This window comes from Miniopterus schreibersii (genome assembly GCF_964146895.1).
Source record: "Miniopterus schreibersii genome assembly, chromosome: 9".
Taxonomy (NCBI): domain Eukaryota; kingdom Metazoa; phylum Chordata; class Mammalia; order Chiroptera; family Miniopteridae; genus Miniopterus; species Miniopterus schreibersii.
In genome coordinates this window covers 58,467,375-58,485,810 of record NC_138118.1, presented here as the reverse complement: position 1 = coordinate 58,485,810, position 18,436 = coordinate 58,467,375, and the positions used below count along the sequence as shown (strand labels likewise).

Genomic DNA, 18,436 nt, shown 5'->3' with positions numbered 1-18,436 from the left:
CCTTACATGTAAGCAATTACAAATATTTTAAGTTCAATGCCTTAAAAAACACATTTCACACCAACAACAAAGACAAACAATTCCTACTGCATTGTTGATCCATTGCTCCTAGGTGGGTCAAGGTCCATACTACCTGTGTTTGCGTACTGCTGTTGCGCAGCTCACAACACAGCTTCTCTCTTCCAGCTAGAGACAGCTGCTTTAGTGCTTCCAGCTCCTCTAAAAGCACCCTCTCTCTCTCTGAAACCAGGTTTTCATTATCTATTGAGGATCTCTAAATAAGAAAAAAGGTCATGAGAGAATATTGTTTGCGATAGAAGATAAAGGCAGAAATATTAAGCAGATTTGTTTTAACCCCTTGGGACCAACACACCCTAGTTCTACCAATGATTCATATCCCATGATAAGGGGTTAAAAGCATATATAAAGTTCAATGCAAAATTTGGAAAAAAAACCAAAAAAAACAACAAACAAAAGCTAATTAAACCTAAATATTTAGGAATTTGTGCAACTCAAGTAATATTATTTTAAATGCCAATTTTGCATTGAAAATTCAGAGGTTTAAATTTACAAAATGCAATGAAGAAAAGCAAAATTAATTTTTCCAAATGATTTGTCAGCTCCCAATTTCCTATTATTTTGTATCTGAAAGAACATATTTCAAGAGTTCTCTATTTCTTATTTCTCCTCTTAAGTTTCCAAAACTGAGTAAATGTTTTAATAAGAACTTTTATATAAATATTTCTTGCTTTTCTGCAATGATTTTGTGAGCATATTATATAAAGCAATTGTAAGAATCCAGATCCCAAATACCAGGGAGTACGTAAATTTAGCCAAGAAAGGGATAGGAACATTATGTAAATTTGCGTTTCTTAAATCGAGAAGAGATGTTTCCCTGGACAAAGATCCAGAAACATACTACTTCAGATTTCCATTCATGATTTAAAAGATAGATTAAGGACAGGTTGGAGATGCTAACTGGTGGACTCACATAAAACTATAAATAAATGTGGTAAAACTGAGTATTAACTGCACCTCAGCACAAAAATTTTCAAAAACTGCCTAAGTGTTTTGCCATGTATGGTCAAATAAAAAAACAAAAACCTTGCAGCCCCTTTTCCAGTGCCTGCAAAGGAAGATAAATAAAATGGCAGGGGCAGCCCTGGTCAGTGTGCTCAGTGGTTGGAGCGTCTGCCCACAGACTGAAGGGTCTCAGGTTCAGTTCCAGTCAAGGGCACGTACCTCTGCTGCAGGCTCGATCCCGAACAGGGCATGTGCGGGAGGCAACTAACTGATCGATGTGTCTCTCTCACATCAACATCTCTCTCTTTCTCTCCCTTCCACTCTCTGAAAAGCAATAGAAAAAATATCCTTGGGTGAGGATTAAAAAAAAAAAGGCAGGGACACAATGCTCTCTGACGAGTCAGGTTTCCCTAACAAGACCTAAGGCTGCTGTGCTGATGGAGTCTATTTCTGATGGTGAGTATTTGTATTTATTCACATTTTTGGCAATGATTTTGACTTTTTAAAAAAAAGGTTACATAAAGAATACTATTATTTTAATTGGGGGAAAAGGAACTCTAAGGCCCATACCTGGTCTAATTGTCTATTCAGTCTCTTAATCTCTTCTTGTAGCTGCTCCTGGTCTTCTCGCTGTCTCTCCATTTGGCGCATGTGTGCCTGCCTTAGCAGTTCTGTTGCCTGCTGATGTTCTTGGTATTGTCGTACAAGTTCCTGCCTCATATCTTCCAACTGTTCTTCATTTAGCATTAGCTGTCTCGAAGCATCCATGCTCGATACCAAAATCCCATCATGGACCTATAAGTTAAAAAAAATTCAACCATAATACATTTTTGTAGAAAACTGTCAGAATCAATATTTTAAATAAATAAATATGAAAGCAATTAACTCTACAAAGCATCTGATTTTTAATATAACTATTATAAATAATTTTAAAAAAAGGTATTTGTCTTAGTCATAATTCTTAATCAATGCGAAGGTAGTTTATCACTTATTCTCCAAAAGCAAAAATAGCTCTTTATTGGTTATTTTAGATTTAATCTAATTCTAACAGAGAATAAAGAAGCTAAAACTCCATTTTTCCTCTTGAAATTTTTATAATGAGGAAATAATACTTATATTTTAAAATTAAATTTATAAAACATGAGAATTTTTACCTATTTAATTTATATTATGCAGTGGTAATCACAGTACTACAGAGAACTGCTTGATAAGAAACAATTGCCAATAAACTTTATTTGGAAATAAATTTTATATTCCACTTTCTCATACTCATAAGAAGTAAACTCCTGGGGGTGGGGAGATGCAGGGTGGAGGGGATCAATGGGGGGAAAGAGGGGGACATGTGTAATACTTTCAACAATAAAGATAAATTTAAAAAAAAAAAGCAAGCTCCTTAATGGATTTCTACACGTATTTCAATTCCTGAAGAGCTACTACTTAAATGGATCATTCTGATTTATTCTGCCTTGAATAGCTGCTGGTAAATTAAAGAGGTTTTCATGACCACCTCATAGGTTTTTGCACTATATAGAGTTGACAATTTTATTTAAATATGCCACTAACCAGACATAATCTATCCTAAAAAGCAATCAAAGATCTGAATTTAGATAATTTAAAAAGAGGTAGAAATTATTTTGTTAATGGCACAGTTGAGATATAGACACAGAATTGATTCTCCATTAATGAATAAGTAAAGAAAAAGAATTAGTATATACAGACTAGAATGCTTTAAACTGTTAAGTAGGTTACTATTTTCTTGTGATAGTATTATATTACATTAAGTAAACCTTTCATTCATACATATGGTTAAATTGTAGTATATTTAATCTTGAACTGACCAAAACAAAATTAATGTAGGTATAACAAGATTTTACGATGCACAATGTGTTAAGACAAATAAGAATATTATGAACCAGGTTTGTTTTAATAATATTAAGTCACTTATTCATATACCTTACAAGGTATAAAACACATTCATAATGTGAATTGTAAGACTGGATTTCATACTTTCCTTTTCTACTAAGCGACATCACTGCTAATATTTGTATATTGAAGGAAGTCACAATTTTATATGCTTTTATATTCAAGGAGGCATACTTACTGAGTCTCTAGCTATAAACGTTTTATCTTTGGAGAATAGTTCTTCTGAAATAGTCAGTTCATGGTCCTTTGATTCCATTATACCATCAACATTATCACTGTTTGATAACAGAATTTCCTTTCCATCTTCTAACTCCTTACTAAGTGGTTTAAATTCTTCTTTACATTTCATGTCCATTGTCTCTAAAGTCTGAAAACCAACCTGACCCTGTGGTAATTTCGTTTCATTTAAATAATGTTGATGTTCTTGTTGACAGAGCGCATGTGCTTCTTTCAACAATGTAGCATCTTCTTTTTCTTCAGATATTCTACATAGTTCAGTTTGTTGAGCAAATGCTACACTCATTGACACAATGACCTAAAGAATAAAGTAAACAAAAATGGGTTAGATTTATAAAAATGCTCACATCTCTGGGTACACATTCATCCAGTTTTTCTTGGGAAGCCAGCAGAGAACAGCAAAGGGACCTGGTGTTAGAGCCACAGGGCTTCATCCAGCTCTTGTACTTATCTCATTCCCCATGGAACTTTGAACATCTGACCTTCAGTTTCTTCACTGTAAGATGAAGACAATGCCTACTTTGCTAGATTGTTGGGAGAAGTGCTTAAAATAAAATAGGTGCTATGGCAGCACATTCTACAAACCAGGAGACTTAGAAGAAAATCAGCATATGCACAGCCTGTGTGGGAGATGGGCACAGCTCCAGTTTCTGTTGTAGGAACTTGCCAATTCTGTTTCCCTTGGACTCCAAGAGCTGTCATTTTTATTAAGCTTCTTTATTTTTATTATGATGTCATTAACATACTCCCCTCTGATTTTCCCTCGTTAATGACTTAACCCCCTTTCTCTGTCTCAGTATATCGTATTTATAATTTCTTTCAGTTGTCCGTAAGAAGGCTCCATCTGTAACCTCTGCCCTGTTCCCAGAGCCATCTCAGGACTCAGCAGTTTCCAGTGTCCCTGCGCCCTGCTCAGGGGTGTGTTTGTACCAGTTCCCTAAGCAGTGAGGAGCATGTTCCACTCCCCATAGACTGGGCCTTTCCAGAGTCAGTCAGAGTGCTGGACTGAGAATAAGGACAGATCTGGCCCCAGAAGGTATTAGCTGGGAATGTTTAGTTTGCTAACATCCAAAGTTGGTCTTCCCTCCGTCTTTTATGGGAACAAATTCATGTCTGTGCCCCAATGAAGAGAACTGTTTTTCCTGCTAGCTACGGACATGTGTAGCCCTGCTGTGGACCCCTCCCAACCCAGGGGGTGCCTTCGCTGCCCTGTGTCCACAGGTTTCATTCCAGATGTCCACCTGCATTCTTCCATCAGATCTCCTTACAGTCTTCCAGGTCTGCTCTCCTTGCTCGCTAATGCTTCTCTGAGCTTTCTTTGAAACAGCTGAGGGGTGGGGAGCCTAGGAGGAATAACACTTTAAAACTAAAAAAATAACAACAGTGTGTACTCTAATGGTAATCTCCACAGGGACCTAGAAGCAGGAAGCAGCTAGTGAATGACAACACTACCCTCTGGTGGCCACACTAGGCTAGAACCCAAATATTGCAGGCACTCTGGAGCAGGCAGCTTTGGGTTTCTATACAACACGGAGTTTTCCCACTAATTCCATAGAAATCATAATAAAACAATGAAAAGAATTCCCCAGAAAGCATTTGGGTCAGAAAGTAGCACAATGGAAAAGTCCCATTTTTTTAGTGTTTGATTTTTTTTTTTTGGTCCCTAGACAGTGAGCCAAATTTCTGAATAGTTCAGAGCTCACTAAAGTAGCCCAGACTTTTAAGGACATTTTATAATGCTGCTTTTTATAAATAGAATATTTAAGTCATTGCTATTTCTGTTACTGAGGGTTACTGTTGACCAAAAATACTTGTGAAATTCTCTAAAAGGAATAAAAATTTGTGCTTCTTTTGCATTAAGTAAAAATGCCAGTTTTTATGTTTATTCAAACTTAGAACAATATTTTTATATTCAGAACTCAGGTTTTTCTGTGAACCAGAAACCTGGCTTCTGTGCTCATCCACATATCCCATGAGAACATCATCTTGAAGTTGAAAGTGTCATCCAAGTTTGGTGAAGTCTGTCTTTAAGGGGGCATTTGATTAAAGTTTCAGCCACTCATAAATATCTCCAGTCTAGACTAAGGAAAAGCTTGTAGCATACTTGGAAACTGGGGTGGAGTGTTGTACTCCAAGGAGGCAAATTCCTCTTGGTATTTTCCACCCCCTGGATGCATAATCTCTCTATTCATAATTGGAAGAATCCTAGGTTCCCATTCTACCCCATTTCTGTGTGGGAAGATTCATAAGATGGATCTTTACAAAGCACTTTAAGCTTCTTTCAAGGGAACAGCTTTATGAAAGTTACCTTAGTAAAGCAGAAAAAACAGACATATATTTACATATGATACTCTGAAGTAAGAAGTGCTCAAAATATTAGAGATCAAATATACCACAAAATAAACTAGAAGTTTCAAGCAAACATGAGAGTGGAGAGTGTCCTTGCTCATTCACTGTATGAAGCTTAAGTGCCCAAGGAGTAGAAACACTGTCCTGAGGAGTGAGGCTTTCTACTGGAGTGAGAAGTATCACAGTTAAGAAAACACAGCTGACTTTCAACAACAGGGTTTGCATTGAGCAGGTCTACTTATATATGTGGATTCTTTTCAATTAATACTACAAATGTATTTTCTCTTCCCTATGATTTTCTTAATAACATTTTCTTTTCTCTCACTTACTTTAAGAATATAGTATATACATATAACATAAAAAACCTTCAATCTTTCAAACTAGTGGTCAAGACCTGAACTTTTACTTTAATTTCCTGTCTTGATTTGCTTTTCTCTTTGTCTCTCAATATGAAAAATGCAACATGGAAAGTGAAAAAGATTAAAAATACAAAAGAGAAGCAAAGAGATATGAAGACAGAGTGAGAATGTTCAACCAACATCTAGTCAGAGTTCCAAAAGGATAAATTAGAGAATGGAAAGGAAAGATTTCATGAGATAAAGGCTGAAAATATGGAAGACACCACTGCTAAGATTCAAGAAGACCAATAAGTCATAGAAGGACAAATAGAAAGAACACCAAAAACAAATGGATCTTAAAGTTTCCAGAGAAAAAATATTTATTACCTTTGAGGGAACAATTAAACTGACAAGGACTTTCTCAGCAGAAACAAGGTAAGTCAGAAAGCAATAAAATGTTATCTTTAAAGTTCTGACATAAAAATAATGAGTAATGCCAATAATCTATGTTACCGTAGGATCAAGCTGGGCCATCAATGCCGTTTCTTGGACCACAATGCCTTGGTTGCCTTTGGAACAGTTTTCACTGACCTGCACTTTGGTGTTCTGTTAAAAGCTCGGTTGAATGAAGCTTTACAAAACATATTTATATCACCTCCATTATCACTGTAATAAGACTACTTAAAAAATATATTTATAAGTCTTTATCATCTGCTAGGTGCTTTATATGTGTTAGTTCATTGAATCCATATAAGAATTACGATTATGCTTATTATTTTCCTCTTTAACATTGGAGGGACTGAGACTGAGACGTCAGGTAACTTTCCTTAGTAAACTAGGAGAACAAGAACTTAAAGATGGTATATCCTTTACCAAGCCTCATGCTCTGGACTGCTGTACTATGATGCCCTGTAATAACATCCCACTTGAGAAATTTATGTAAGAGCTCAGTACTGGAGAAAACCCACATTTCTCTAAAGAACTGGATAAGGAGAGCTATATAAAAGTGATGGTACCTTACTTTTTAGTTTGATCTCCAGGAATTAAACATTCAATTCAGATACAGAAGTGAATAAGTCCTGATGGCCCATATATTTCCTTAGGTCTTAACCTCTTCATTTAATTTATGTCAATCCACCCCATTTAAAATACATAAACTCCACAGGGACTATTATATTGGAACAGTTGAAATATTGTAACAAATAAGCAGACAAACTCAGAATTCAACTGTTATGGTATAAGAACCCAATCAGGTACATGCATTTTTTTAAAATTTTTTTTTGGTACATGCATTTTTAAAGAGGACACAAAGACAAAAGAAATGGGACCATAATGGTAGACTAGGTAATATACTTGGTATTCAAGAGTTTAAAAGAATGGCTCTGGGCACAGCAGCTAAGAGTATCTGTAGTCATTAACATTACAGTCACTTCTCTGGGAGAAGGTAGGCAAAGGTAATATACAAAAGAAGAACCACCTTCTTTCTCATTTCCTACCATATTCCCCACCTTTAAGGAGGGCCGACTCTTTCACAAGGTAACACATTTATAAAAACTTGTTTGGTTTTCTGAAAAGTTTCTAATTACTATTCCACATCAAGAAAAGGATGCCTTTCTTAAAGAAAACTTCGCATGACGTTCTACTTAAAGGCAACTGTGGTTGATACCAGTATCTGACAATTTAAAGACGAGCCGGTATAAAACAACAAAAAAATATAAAGTGCATTACCATCAATAAACCTAAGTTTTTTGAAGACTCAAAGGGAGTATAAACCACAATAATCTTCTATAAACTTACCTTAGCTACTTCTTCTTCTAATCGTTCTTGGTACTGTTTTTCCAGCAGCTTAACCATATTTGTTTCTTGTTCCACTCCAAAATCACCACCAGAAAACTAAAGTAAAAAGCAAAATATTTATACTAATTTTAATTATACACAACTTATTAAAAAAATATTTTTTATTGATTTTAGAGAGAGAGAAAAGGAGAGGTACAGAGAGAGAAAACATCAATGAGAGAGAAACATCGATCAGCTGCCTCCTGCATGCCCCCTACTGGGCATCGAGACCACAACCCGGGCATGTGCCCTGACAGGGAATTGAACCAGTGACCTCTTGGTTCATGGTTCAATGTTTAACCACTGAGCAACACTGGCTGGGCTATACACAACTTATTTTTAAACTTCTACTTTCAAAAATCTTCAAAAGATCACTATTTCTTAGAAAACTTCTGAACAGTTTTAATAAATAAATTTCAGTTCTACTATCTTAATTAAAAACAATAATTCTAGTGAATAATTCTAGTGTATAATTCTACTAAATAATTATACTTACTACTGTGAATTTAACAGATGCAAAGTGAGAAAATATTTACATATTTATAATTACTAACATATAGTTCTAGGTGGGATAAAGATACTTCTTAAATATAATGAATAAGATGTGTATTTAATTTTAAGTAATGTTAACAGTGGCCAGCTTTGCTCATAAAATTATAAGCACATTTCTTTTCTTCTTGGTACTTACTAATAGTATCCAAATTTCTATAAATACAAATTATTTTTATAAATAGAAAAACCATAAATTGTTTAAAAAGTGTAAACATATTTTTAGCATGAAAGTATTTATTTATTTACCAATTATCTCAATGTCATTCAGACAGATACTCCATATGGGATGAGTGTGAAAGAATAAAAAATGTAGCCAACATCTCTCCTCTGTATTCAGAATGAGAGAGGGCAAGGATCTTTATTTTCTGTAGGACTTAAGAACTAAAAATCTACTAAGACCAGAGTTTTACAATTATAATTCTGAAAAAACTAGCCATAAATCAGGAATATACACAATGTTGAGGAGAGGTTTACCTAGATGGCATATAATGTAAAAGATGAGGGCTTTTATATATTACATGGCCAGGGCTGAAGGAAGCCTCATCCATTGTCCCAGCCTAGCATCTTGGGTTCAGATTACAAACATTATTCTAGAGATGGTCTGGTCCAACTTGCCATGGTGAGAAGAAAAGCTGCTGCTGAGGGCATTGAAACTAATTTGTTACACAGCCCATATAATACAAAACAAGACAAGTTTAAACTGGATCACATTGGGGGGGGGGGGAACCTCATTCTTCTGGGTCTTTTAATACTCATATTTAATTATGCTTACTTCTCGGTAACTATTCATTGGATAATTACTAAACCACAGACATAAAAATGACTATAAGAAAAAAAGCAGTGCACATTACAGTTTAAAGATATAATACCTCTGTTATGTTCTGTTTCAGACAACTTTCAGGGTGTATGGTTTTCCGTACATCAGATTCAGTAATTACCATTGAATCAATGGAGAAGCTAAATATAAATAAAAGAGAGTGAAATAATTAGAGTTGGGTGTGAGTTTTACTGTTAATCCAAATTTAAAGCATGCATGAATGTGTACTGGGTCAGGGGAAACAAAAATAATAGATACTGTAACTTAAATCGTATTTTTGATTAATTTTCCCACTTAAAACTAAAGTAACATATTTGAATGAAAGAGTATTTTAACATCACCAACTGAATTTCATGTCATTTTATAAAGTCTACTACAAATATGACATGGAGCTACTCATAGGTACAAACATTTTTAAAAAGTTATCTATAACATTACTGAATAACGAAGTTTGTAAAATCTCATTTTTACTAAAAAATTATTTATACACATCTATACCAAAAACAAAAAAACTCTGGAAGAATACACATGAAAAGTAACAATGATTACCTCTTGTGGAACTGGGAAGCAGTGGCAGTAAAGGGAAGGCTCTTAATTTATAGAGTCACTTCTGAAATGCTTTTATTTTAAATTTGTGTTATCTTTTGGTATTTTGTTTAAAAAAAATTCTTAAAATGCTTAACTTGGGTCATAATAATAAGGTAAGATTAATATTTAGGTACTATGGGTAAAAAAATTAAAGGGGAAAATGAAAATTTTCTTTTTAGCTAATACAATTTCTCACTCCCATTTCTGCGTGCGCCCATGCTGCCTTCTCCATTCCCCCTCCCCTCCTGCTCACCTCCTCCTTTCTTTCTCCGAGTCTCTTCTTTTATTCTGCCACTCCCAAATGACCAGGTACAAGCTGTCATCGTCCCATTTCATAATTTACATAACTAACCCCCTACTGAAAGATATTTGATTTTTTCCAAATGTTTACTACTACAAATAATACTACAATATAGGTCTTCAGAAATATAATCTTTAGACACATCTATGGATGCTTCTATATGATAAAATCTTAATAACTGTCAGGCTTAATATTTAAAATTTTAATATAATGCTATACTCCAAAAAATTACATTAATTTTATTTCCTTAACAGTATCATTTAAATATTTTCTCAAAACTTCAGCAACATGAAGTTCTAACAGTCTTAAAACTTTGTTACAACAGGTATATCTTTATTTTCAAGACGACACGTCCTTTCAAATGCTACTGGCCAAGTAAGTTTCTTCTTCTGCAAATCACCTACTCATGTTCTATATTCATGGTCTATGTTCATGTTCAACAAATGGAAAAACTCATTTCTCTTCACTTTCTTTTCTGCTCTTTCCTGGTTTTCTTATCTTTCTCACTGTTTTGTCTCTGTTTCTTCATTGCTCCTTATGTACACTATCCTAATTCTTGGATTCATGTCTTAATTCTTGTCATAGCCTAGAAACCCTCCTGATTATTTACAGAGCCATTAAGATCCAAATTCCAAAAAAGTGCTACTAAGTCACATTAACTTCATTCTGTAGCTTTATAGCATTTGAAAGTATTTATCCCAAATTCAAAAAACATCTGGCTAAAACTGAATTCACTGCTCCTCTCTTACAGCGAAGGTCCTGCTCTCCCCACCAGCCTGATTTCTCTATCTGTATTAATGCACCATTATTCTCCATATTCTCTAAGCTAAAACAACAAACTCATCTTTGACTTTCCCCTCTGCTTTGCTCCCAAATTACTCCATCCCAATGTCTCATATTCATCCCTTGATTTCCTTTTCTCCTGGAGCTACTCCAATACTACAGAAATGTACAGGGATGGGCAGTGAAAAATCCCACACAGAGATGGGTTTAAATTCTAGTACTTTGGTTGTATCACCATGTTACATTCCCCAATCACTATTTTTTAAAAATTATTTTGTGAATAATTACTGTTTCAATTAGATTGAAGTTCCCTGAGGGAAAGGGCCACTTTATATACATCTAAAGCTTCTTCCATGGCATCTAGCCAAGGCTCTTCCCTCACAATCTTAAGGGTAGTTATTATTATTATTAATGTTATTATTGAGATGCTTAAATTATCTGCCCCATATCATACTGGCAGTAAAAAGTCAAATCAGGGGTCAAATGCAGGTCCGACTGTTGCTCCCAAGGTCCTTCAAACCCCTGCTATATCCCTAAGAGGCATCTAATATGACATAACCAAGTATTTGTTGAATAAATGACTCAATTATTTTTCTTAAACTAGTTCAAGTCTAGCTTAGAAGAACAGGCACACTCTTTATTCAAAAAATGTTATGGTTGTGTCCAAATATGTGTGACATTTACAAAAAATGATTTCGGCTCATTACTGATAGTAGAAGTGAACATGGCAGTCAGAAAATCTCTTTTAGGGGGTGGTGGTGGGACTAGTGATTTTAGTTGAAAGGTATTCTCAATACATTTCCACTAAGTATTAGAGAAACTCTAAGAGAGGATGGTGAACTGGCAAAAGTTCAAATGCAGGAAAAGCAAAGGAAGTCTACATTTCCAGAAAACTCTCCTTTCTTCATGCTTTGGATAGAAAGCATCACTAATTAAAGAAAGGCTACCAGAAATACTATAGCTGGTTATTAGAGAGTTTTGGCTATCTACCTATGTTCTTTCAAATCAGGAAACCTAAAGCAGTGGTTTCCAAGTGGCAATTCATGGACTGCCTGCATCAGAATTACCTTGTTACAAATACAAATGTCCAGGTTTTATCTCAAGGCTATTGAGTCTGTAATTGTAAGTATTCAAAAAATAATATTAAATGTCAATATAAAATTCAAAATTTAAATTAAATTTCCAATCCATGGTCAAGTTTGGAGACAACTGATCTCAAATAAAATGGAAGCTTTATAAGGCTGTGCCAATGCTTGGTGAACAATTCCAAAGCCTACATACAGGTCCTGAATCAGAGGAGAAACATACTGCTTCCAAGAAATTGTGGACATTCACTGTTTTGTCTCCAAAAAAATTGTCTTGAGGTTAGTACCTATAAAGACATCAGTCCTAGGACAGCAGAGCCAACCAGAGTTAGATGAAATATCTGAGGACTTTATAGAGCTAGTTAAACACGATAGTATAGTTCCCAAATGAATTAACTGTTCATTCATTTAACAAATACTTATTGAACACCTACTGTGCATAGGGAATTATTATAAGGTTTGGTATATATATCAGTGACTTAAATAGACAAAAATCTCCGTCCCTCTAACACTTAAAGTCCTTCACAGGAGACAGACAATAAGCAAAACAAACTACCTTCAAAAACTCCCACAAAACTATACACACACACACACACACACACACACACACACACACACACTTGTTTTTAAAAAAATATATAAGATTAAGTAATACATTAAGTAATATATTAAGTAGTTTTATATATATATAATATTAAGTAATATGAAAAAATGAAGCAGAAAATTAGGATATAGAGTTCTAAGGGGTGATTTTAACTTAAACAGGGTGATTAGAATTAGCCTCATGGAAACATGACATTTGAATAAAGATCCAATGGAGGCAAAGGTGTTGGGCATGCAAATATCTGGAGAAAGGTCACTGTAGGTAAAAAGAAACCCTTGCAGTACATTTGCTCCTGTCCAAAATGTCCACTATGATGTTTGGTTCACACAAAAAGGTCCTTGACATTTGGTCATATCAGAAACAACCATGAGCATATTTGGTTCATGAATAATGGTCCTTGATATTTGGTCCTGTTAAAAACGTCCATGCTTAGAAAATGTCTCTGGGTTCAAATATCCCATAATGTTTATACTTTTGGTCTACATGATCAATATATAAAAAATACTATCATGTTTTATTGGTTCAATAATTGTATTGTGACTGTATTGCCAATAATGACTGTTCTCATCCTGGTAGTCTAGCTGGTAATGGCACAGGGGTTAGGTAGATGGTCCGGGTTTGAATCATGCAGAAGAGCAGGATTTAAACATCAAGGATCTTTTGATATGGACCAAATGTCTCCAAAGACATTTTGACAGGATCAAATGTCCACTAATCAAAGGAAGAGCAATGAGAAGTCCCTAAAGCAGGAGCATACTGCCTTGAGAATGGTAAATGACAGGCAAGTCAATAGGAGATAAAATCAGAGAGGTAATAGGGAACCATCATGTAGGACCCCAAGAACATTGGAATAAGCTTATCTGTCTTAAATTTTAAAAGCAAAGTTCTGGAAGCATGTTGAGTTCAGGCTCTGGGGAAAAGTTAGGGTAGAAGCAGGGATATAGGCTGCTGCCATAATCCAGGTGAGACGTGATGATGGCAGGGACCAGCCATGTCTGGAATTATCATATCTTAGGGTCCTCGTGTATTCACCACATCAAAGTAGTAAAGACTGCATACAATAAACAGCAAATACATACACACTGCCTCATTTAATTCAGCATATTAATAACAACCAGCATCTTTGTAAAATACAGGTATAAGTAAAATTCCTATAATAAAATGTCTGGTTTACATTAATATTTATCTTATACATTTCAAGACAATTACCTCCTGTTCTTATTTCTTGATAATGCTACATCCCATCTCTTTCAAATAACTTTGCTTAAGTTATTTTTTTTTTCTTAAAACAACCATACTATGATTGTTACTAAGCTACAAGTACTATTGAATGAAACTATAAGTAAATGGATACCTTGGCTGAACTGAGGACTCACTAATAGCTTGAAGCCTTTTCTGCAAACAGTGGATCTGTGCTCCATAGTTTTCTTCAGTTTCTTTCAATTGCTGCTGCAAAGAAGATATGAGTTTTTCTAATTCTTGGACTTGTCCTTCAAGTTTAGTTTTTTCGATATCTTGCAGAGTAGATAACTTGCTTTTATGACTGACATCTAAGATATACAAACAGAAGAAAACATACATTTAATACAAGTTTCTTAGTGAAGTACCAGAATCACTTGTTTGTGTGTGCAGAGAATATTCATTCCTTTTTGGAAAAAATAATGAATTTTAGTACTAATAGCTCAGGTTTCAATTTAAACTCATTTTGACTGTAAAAACCAGAATACATTAATAGTGTAATTCAAGATCGTTTCTATTTTTATAACTACAATACCCCTAAGTCTACCATTTTTATGTCTTTTAACTGAAAACAGTTTAGAATCATGGAATGTAACAAGTTGGGAAGGGATCAAAGAGACGAGTCCAAACCTTTCATTTTGAGGATGGGAAAACTGAGACCAGAGTACAATGAAATGCCCAAGGTCACTAGGTTGTCTCAAATTTTTAAGTAAAAGTCAAATTATTGAATATTTGGTATAAAAATACCACACTGTGGTATATAATGAAAATTTACCAATGTGTTGTAAACCAGTCATCTGAGAATGCGTTGATAAAAACTCTGTTTCCTCCTTTGGTAGGTTTCCCTCCACATGCTCAAGTTTCACAGGATGGGTCTGCTTTCCCTGAACCTATTGAAAATAACAGAAGAAAAGCAGTGACACAAATATATGATCCAGTACCTGGAAAACCATATTATAGCGACTTAACTTTTAAAAATGTTTTTTTCAAAATCACCTAAAATTGTGATATTCTGATATAAAAATTTTCCCTTCTAAGTTATTCCATGTTCTCTTCTGACATAGTGATTCATATCCCATTCCCTTCATAGCTCTGAAATGATATTAGTTACGTATAATGTTCTTTCATATCCAGGAAGAAATTCATTTTACTACAAAAACAGGAACTGTACAGAATCTTAGTATAAAGCTCATAACAATATTTATATGACTTGGTCTTGGAAATTTCAACCCATAAAGAGTAAATTTTATATTATCAGATAATATAACTTTTATTCATCTCTGGATATTACCTATGTGTGATCTGGTAACTGACAAATGGTATACTGCTCTTTATACAAAAGGAAGAAACATAACAAAACAGGTAAATCTCAGCTTATTTCCTTAACTATTAAAACTAGGCAGCAATATTTCAGATGTATGTGTGTATTCAGCCTTTCATTAAATATTTAATAATCACCTACTATGTGGCCAGTATTGTGACAACAGAAAATAAGAATACAAGCTCAGCAAAAATATGACATATCTGTCCTCACAGACTTTATCAACTAGTTCGGGAAATAATTAATTAGAGAAGTACTAAACTAAAAGTTTGACCATATGGGCAATGACAGAGAACAAAGACAGATGTGGTCTGGGTAATTATGAAGGAAGTAAAATTTGACTTATGCCTCAATTATTTTGGGCCATGATTAGGAAAGGCAATAAGGAAGAACCAGTAAGTATTTGTGCAAGAATGACCTATTCTATAAGTAGTGAAGACAATGGTCTTGTTTAGAGGGGTTTAATTTGGGTAAGGATGGGAAAAATACACTAGATGAGACAGACGAGATTACTGAGCAACTTAAAAGCAAGAGAGAGCCTAGACTGCTAAAGCAAATGAACAAAGGGTACTGTAGAAACAGGTGCACAAAGGATAAAAGCTACTTCCCATGAAAGCTATTTTAGTTGGTTACTACCCTTATCAAGTCTTCTACCCCATTCCTACCCCAAGTACATTTCAACAGAGGACCCTGCCTCTTATTTCCCAGAGAAAATAAAGTCTATCAGATAAATTCTTCAGCTTCCAGCTTCTATATCTTCACGTAATTCATGCAGTAAACACACCTTTACCATGTGCTAAACAAAGCACTGTGCTACAATGAGGAATTAAAAATAAAGACAAGATTCCCTGATTCTGAAGGGTTTTGAGTTTAGTGGAAGAGGCAGAAGAATAAATAAATAAATGTAATAACACGAAAAATGTGAAACAAATGCAAGTTTGTATGAGGAACTATGGGAACAGAGAAGGGTAATCAAGTATTTACAATAATGGGAAAGGTGAGTGCAACAAGCAAAGGCTTGTACACATGCTGAGAATGGAGGAAGAAATGTCTAAGACTAGGAAGATAGGTAAAGAAGATGACACAGAGGAAGTAACATCCAAACCAACTGTAGGAGGAACACACCAAATGAACTGGAGGGGACAGGCAGTGTGAGGCAAAAAAAACGGCATGCAAAAAAGCCCAGAGTGTGAAAGAACAGGGTGCATTTGGGAAACTATTTCAGTATGGCTAAAATGAGGAGGAGGTTAGAACATGAGGCTAACAGGTTAGGCAGTGCTGTATTGCAGTGCTGACCAATCCCAACCAACCTCTGGGATGCCTCTCTCCGCAGTTGTAGTTAACTTACTGGCTTAAAATGTGAAATTCACTTTTACCCATTGTGTAGAAAAGAGTTAACATGGCAGTTGTGAGCCTATTTTATTTTTTTTAAATATCACAGATGTCCCTTTTTCTCCCCAATGAAGGCCTGCTTGCAAGTTTTACCCTTGGCTGCCAACTGGGGCCTTAGCTGGTAAACAGTAGCCTACACTAAAATAAAACTTCCCCTAAATGGAAAGAGTGTTTCAAGCCTCGACTGCGAGCACAATGGTTTTGCTGACCACATGCTTCCCTTTTAGAAGTCTGGATTTGGTATGTGCCAGGCAGAGGATGCCTGCATGACTGATACTTAATTAAAAAAACAACCCATGGAATCCTACACTTAGGTGAGGCTCCTTAATAGACAACACCTCGCACATACTGTCACAACTTATTGTTAAAGATATTAAGTGTGTCTTGTGCCTCCACTAGGAGAGAATTTTAGAAGTTTGTCCCCGCTTTCCTCCAGACTTGGCCCCATGAGCCTTTGTAAACCTTTCCAAGGCTGGTGTTGCTTTGTTTTCTTTTGCTGTAATAAATCTTATCCTTGAGCACAATTGTATGTTGAATCCTGTAAGTCCTAGTGAATCATCACTGAACCTGGAGGTGGTCTTTGGGACTCTCAACCCACCTATACTTTGTGCTTCATTATACACACATCTAAGGTGCAAGTTACACTGATACAGGGAATGAAAAGAAAATGAGTCATCTTGGCCCTGTTTCTTTCCTTTCCTTCCACATAATCTATCAAATTCTTTAGGTTCTTCCTTAAAATATCTTATGAATTGTCCCTTGTTCTTTTCTACCTCCCACCACCACCAGATTAATCTCCCTAAAAGTTCAACTTCCTGATGTCTACTCCATAATCACAAATTTCCAACAGCTTTTCAATGTCTACAAAATAAAAATAAGAGTCCAGCCTAGCATTCAAAGTTTGGTACAGCCTATCCTCTCTAATTTTAGAATCCATCGCTCTCTTGGAAGTATATCCCAAATATATCACAGTTACACCTCCAAGACTTGGACCGTATCACCTCTTCCACCTGGAATGCTGCTCTCCCTCCTGTTCCTTACGTAAGCCTACACATCTTTCATGCTCCAATTCAAATACCACTTCCTCCAAGAAACCTTTATTATTTGCACCTACACTCATCTACCTGTTTGCTTAATTTTGAAAGTACTTCTCTGTTAAACATTTACTTAAATGTTGCCTTGGATAACTATTTCATATATGTACATCATATTCTTTAAATTAGTTTATAAAGTCCATCAATTTATAAATTCCTTTAATCTAGTGACTTCATTTATATTGTATACTGCTTTATTCCCAGTACAGAGAACAATCTGGCATATAATTAGCAAGTGAAAATTACTGGATGGGTAACTGAATGAGAACAAAGTATATGTACATCTTTCATTTCTTTTATACTCCCTTCAGAGTATACTGCAGTATACTGGAAGGTCAGGGATTAGGGGAGAAAACTGTCTAGAATAATCCCTAAGTTCTGGTTAAATGTAATTTTTCAAAACTGAGAAGAGAGGAGGGGAAACTAGCTTAATGGGAAGAAACTGATAAATTCAAATTTTAGTATGTTCATTGAGACATACTTAAAGGATATTCAAGTACACAGATATCCAATTGGATAAGGGACTCCGCACCTCAGGAGTAAGGACTGACCTAGGCACTGAGATGGGAGAGTGGTGAGTGGCTAAGAGGAATGTGCAGCCGACGAGGGTTGAGTTCAGATCCTATGACTACAAACAGGGTGGGCAACGCCCACACCAAAGCTTAAAGAGCCAGAGAGCGGAAGTCACAAAAGCTAAGGAAAGGAAATATTCTAAGAAAGCAGCAAATACTACAAAGTCAAAAAATTACAGAATTTAAAAAAAAACTAGTTCAATATATACTGAGCATGTGTTTCATACCTAAGATTGCAAAGTGGAGGCATGACTTTAAATCCAGGCTAAAGAAGTGTTATTTTGGGGACCAAACAGTTTTTCTTACTTGCTTTTTTTCCTAATTGTTTCCTAATTAAAAGTAATAATCTTTTATTTTTAATATTTCTCAACATTTTTAAAAG

The 18,436-nt window shown here is 35.2% G+C and overlaps 1 protein-coding gene across 1 annotated transcript in view; it reads right to left on the bottom strand.

The window, feature by feature from the left end:
• AKAP9 (A-kinase anchoring protein 9) overlaps nucleotides 1-18,436 on the bottom strand; it is a 137,342-nt gene that overhangs the window by 68,564 nt on the left and 50,342 nt on the right. The window contains exons 13-19 of the mRNA XM_081147848.1: nucleotides 14,451-14,565; nucleotides 13,791-13,986; nucleotides 9,128-9,215; nucleotides 7,668-7,763; nucleotides 3,125-3,481; nucleotides 1,594-1,818; nucleotides 134-274 (exon numbers count right to left, since the gene is read on the bottom strand). Coding sequence (XP_081003974.1) covers nucleotides 134-274; nucleotides 1,594-1,818; nucleotides 3,125-3,481; nucleotides 7,668-7,763; nucleotides 9,128-9,215; nucleotides 13,791-13,986; nucleotides 14,451-14,565 — 1,218 coding nt within the window. The remainder of the gene's footprint in view (nucleotides 1-133; nucleotides 275-1,593; nucleotides 1,819-3,124; nucleotides 3,482-7,667; nucleotides 7,764-9,127; nucleotides 9,216-13,790; nucleotides 13,987-14,450; nucleotides 14,566-18,436) is intronic.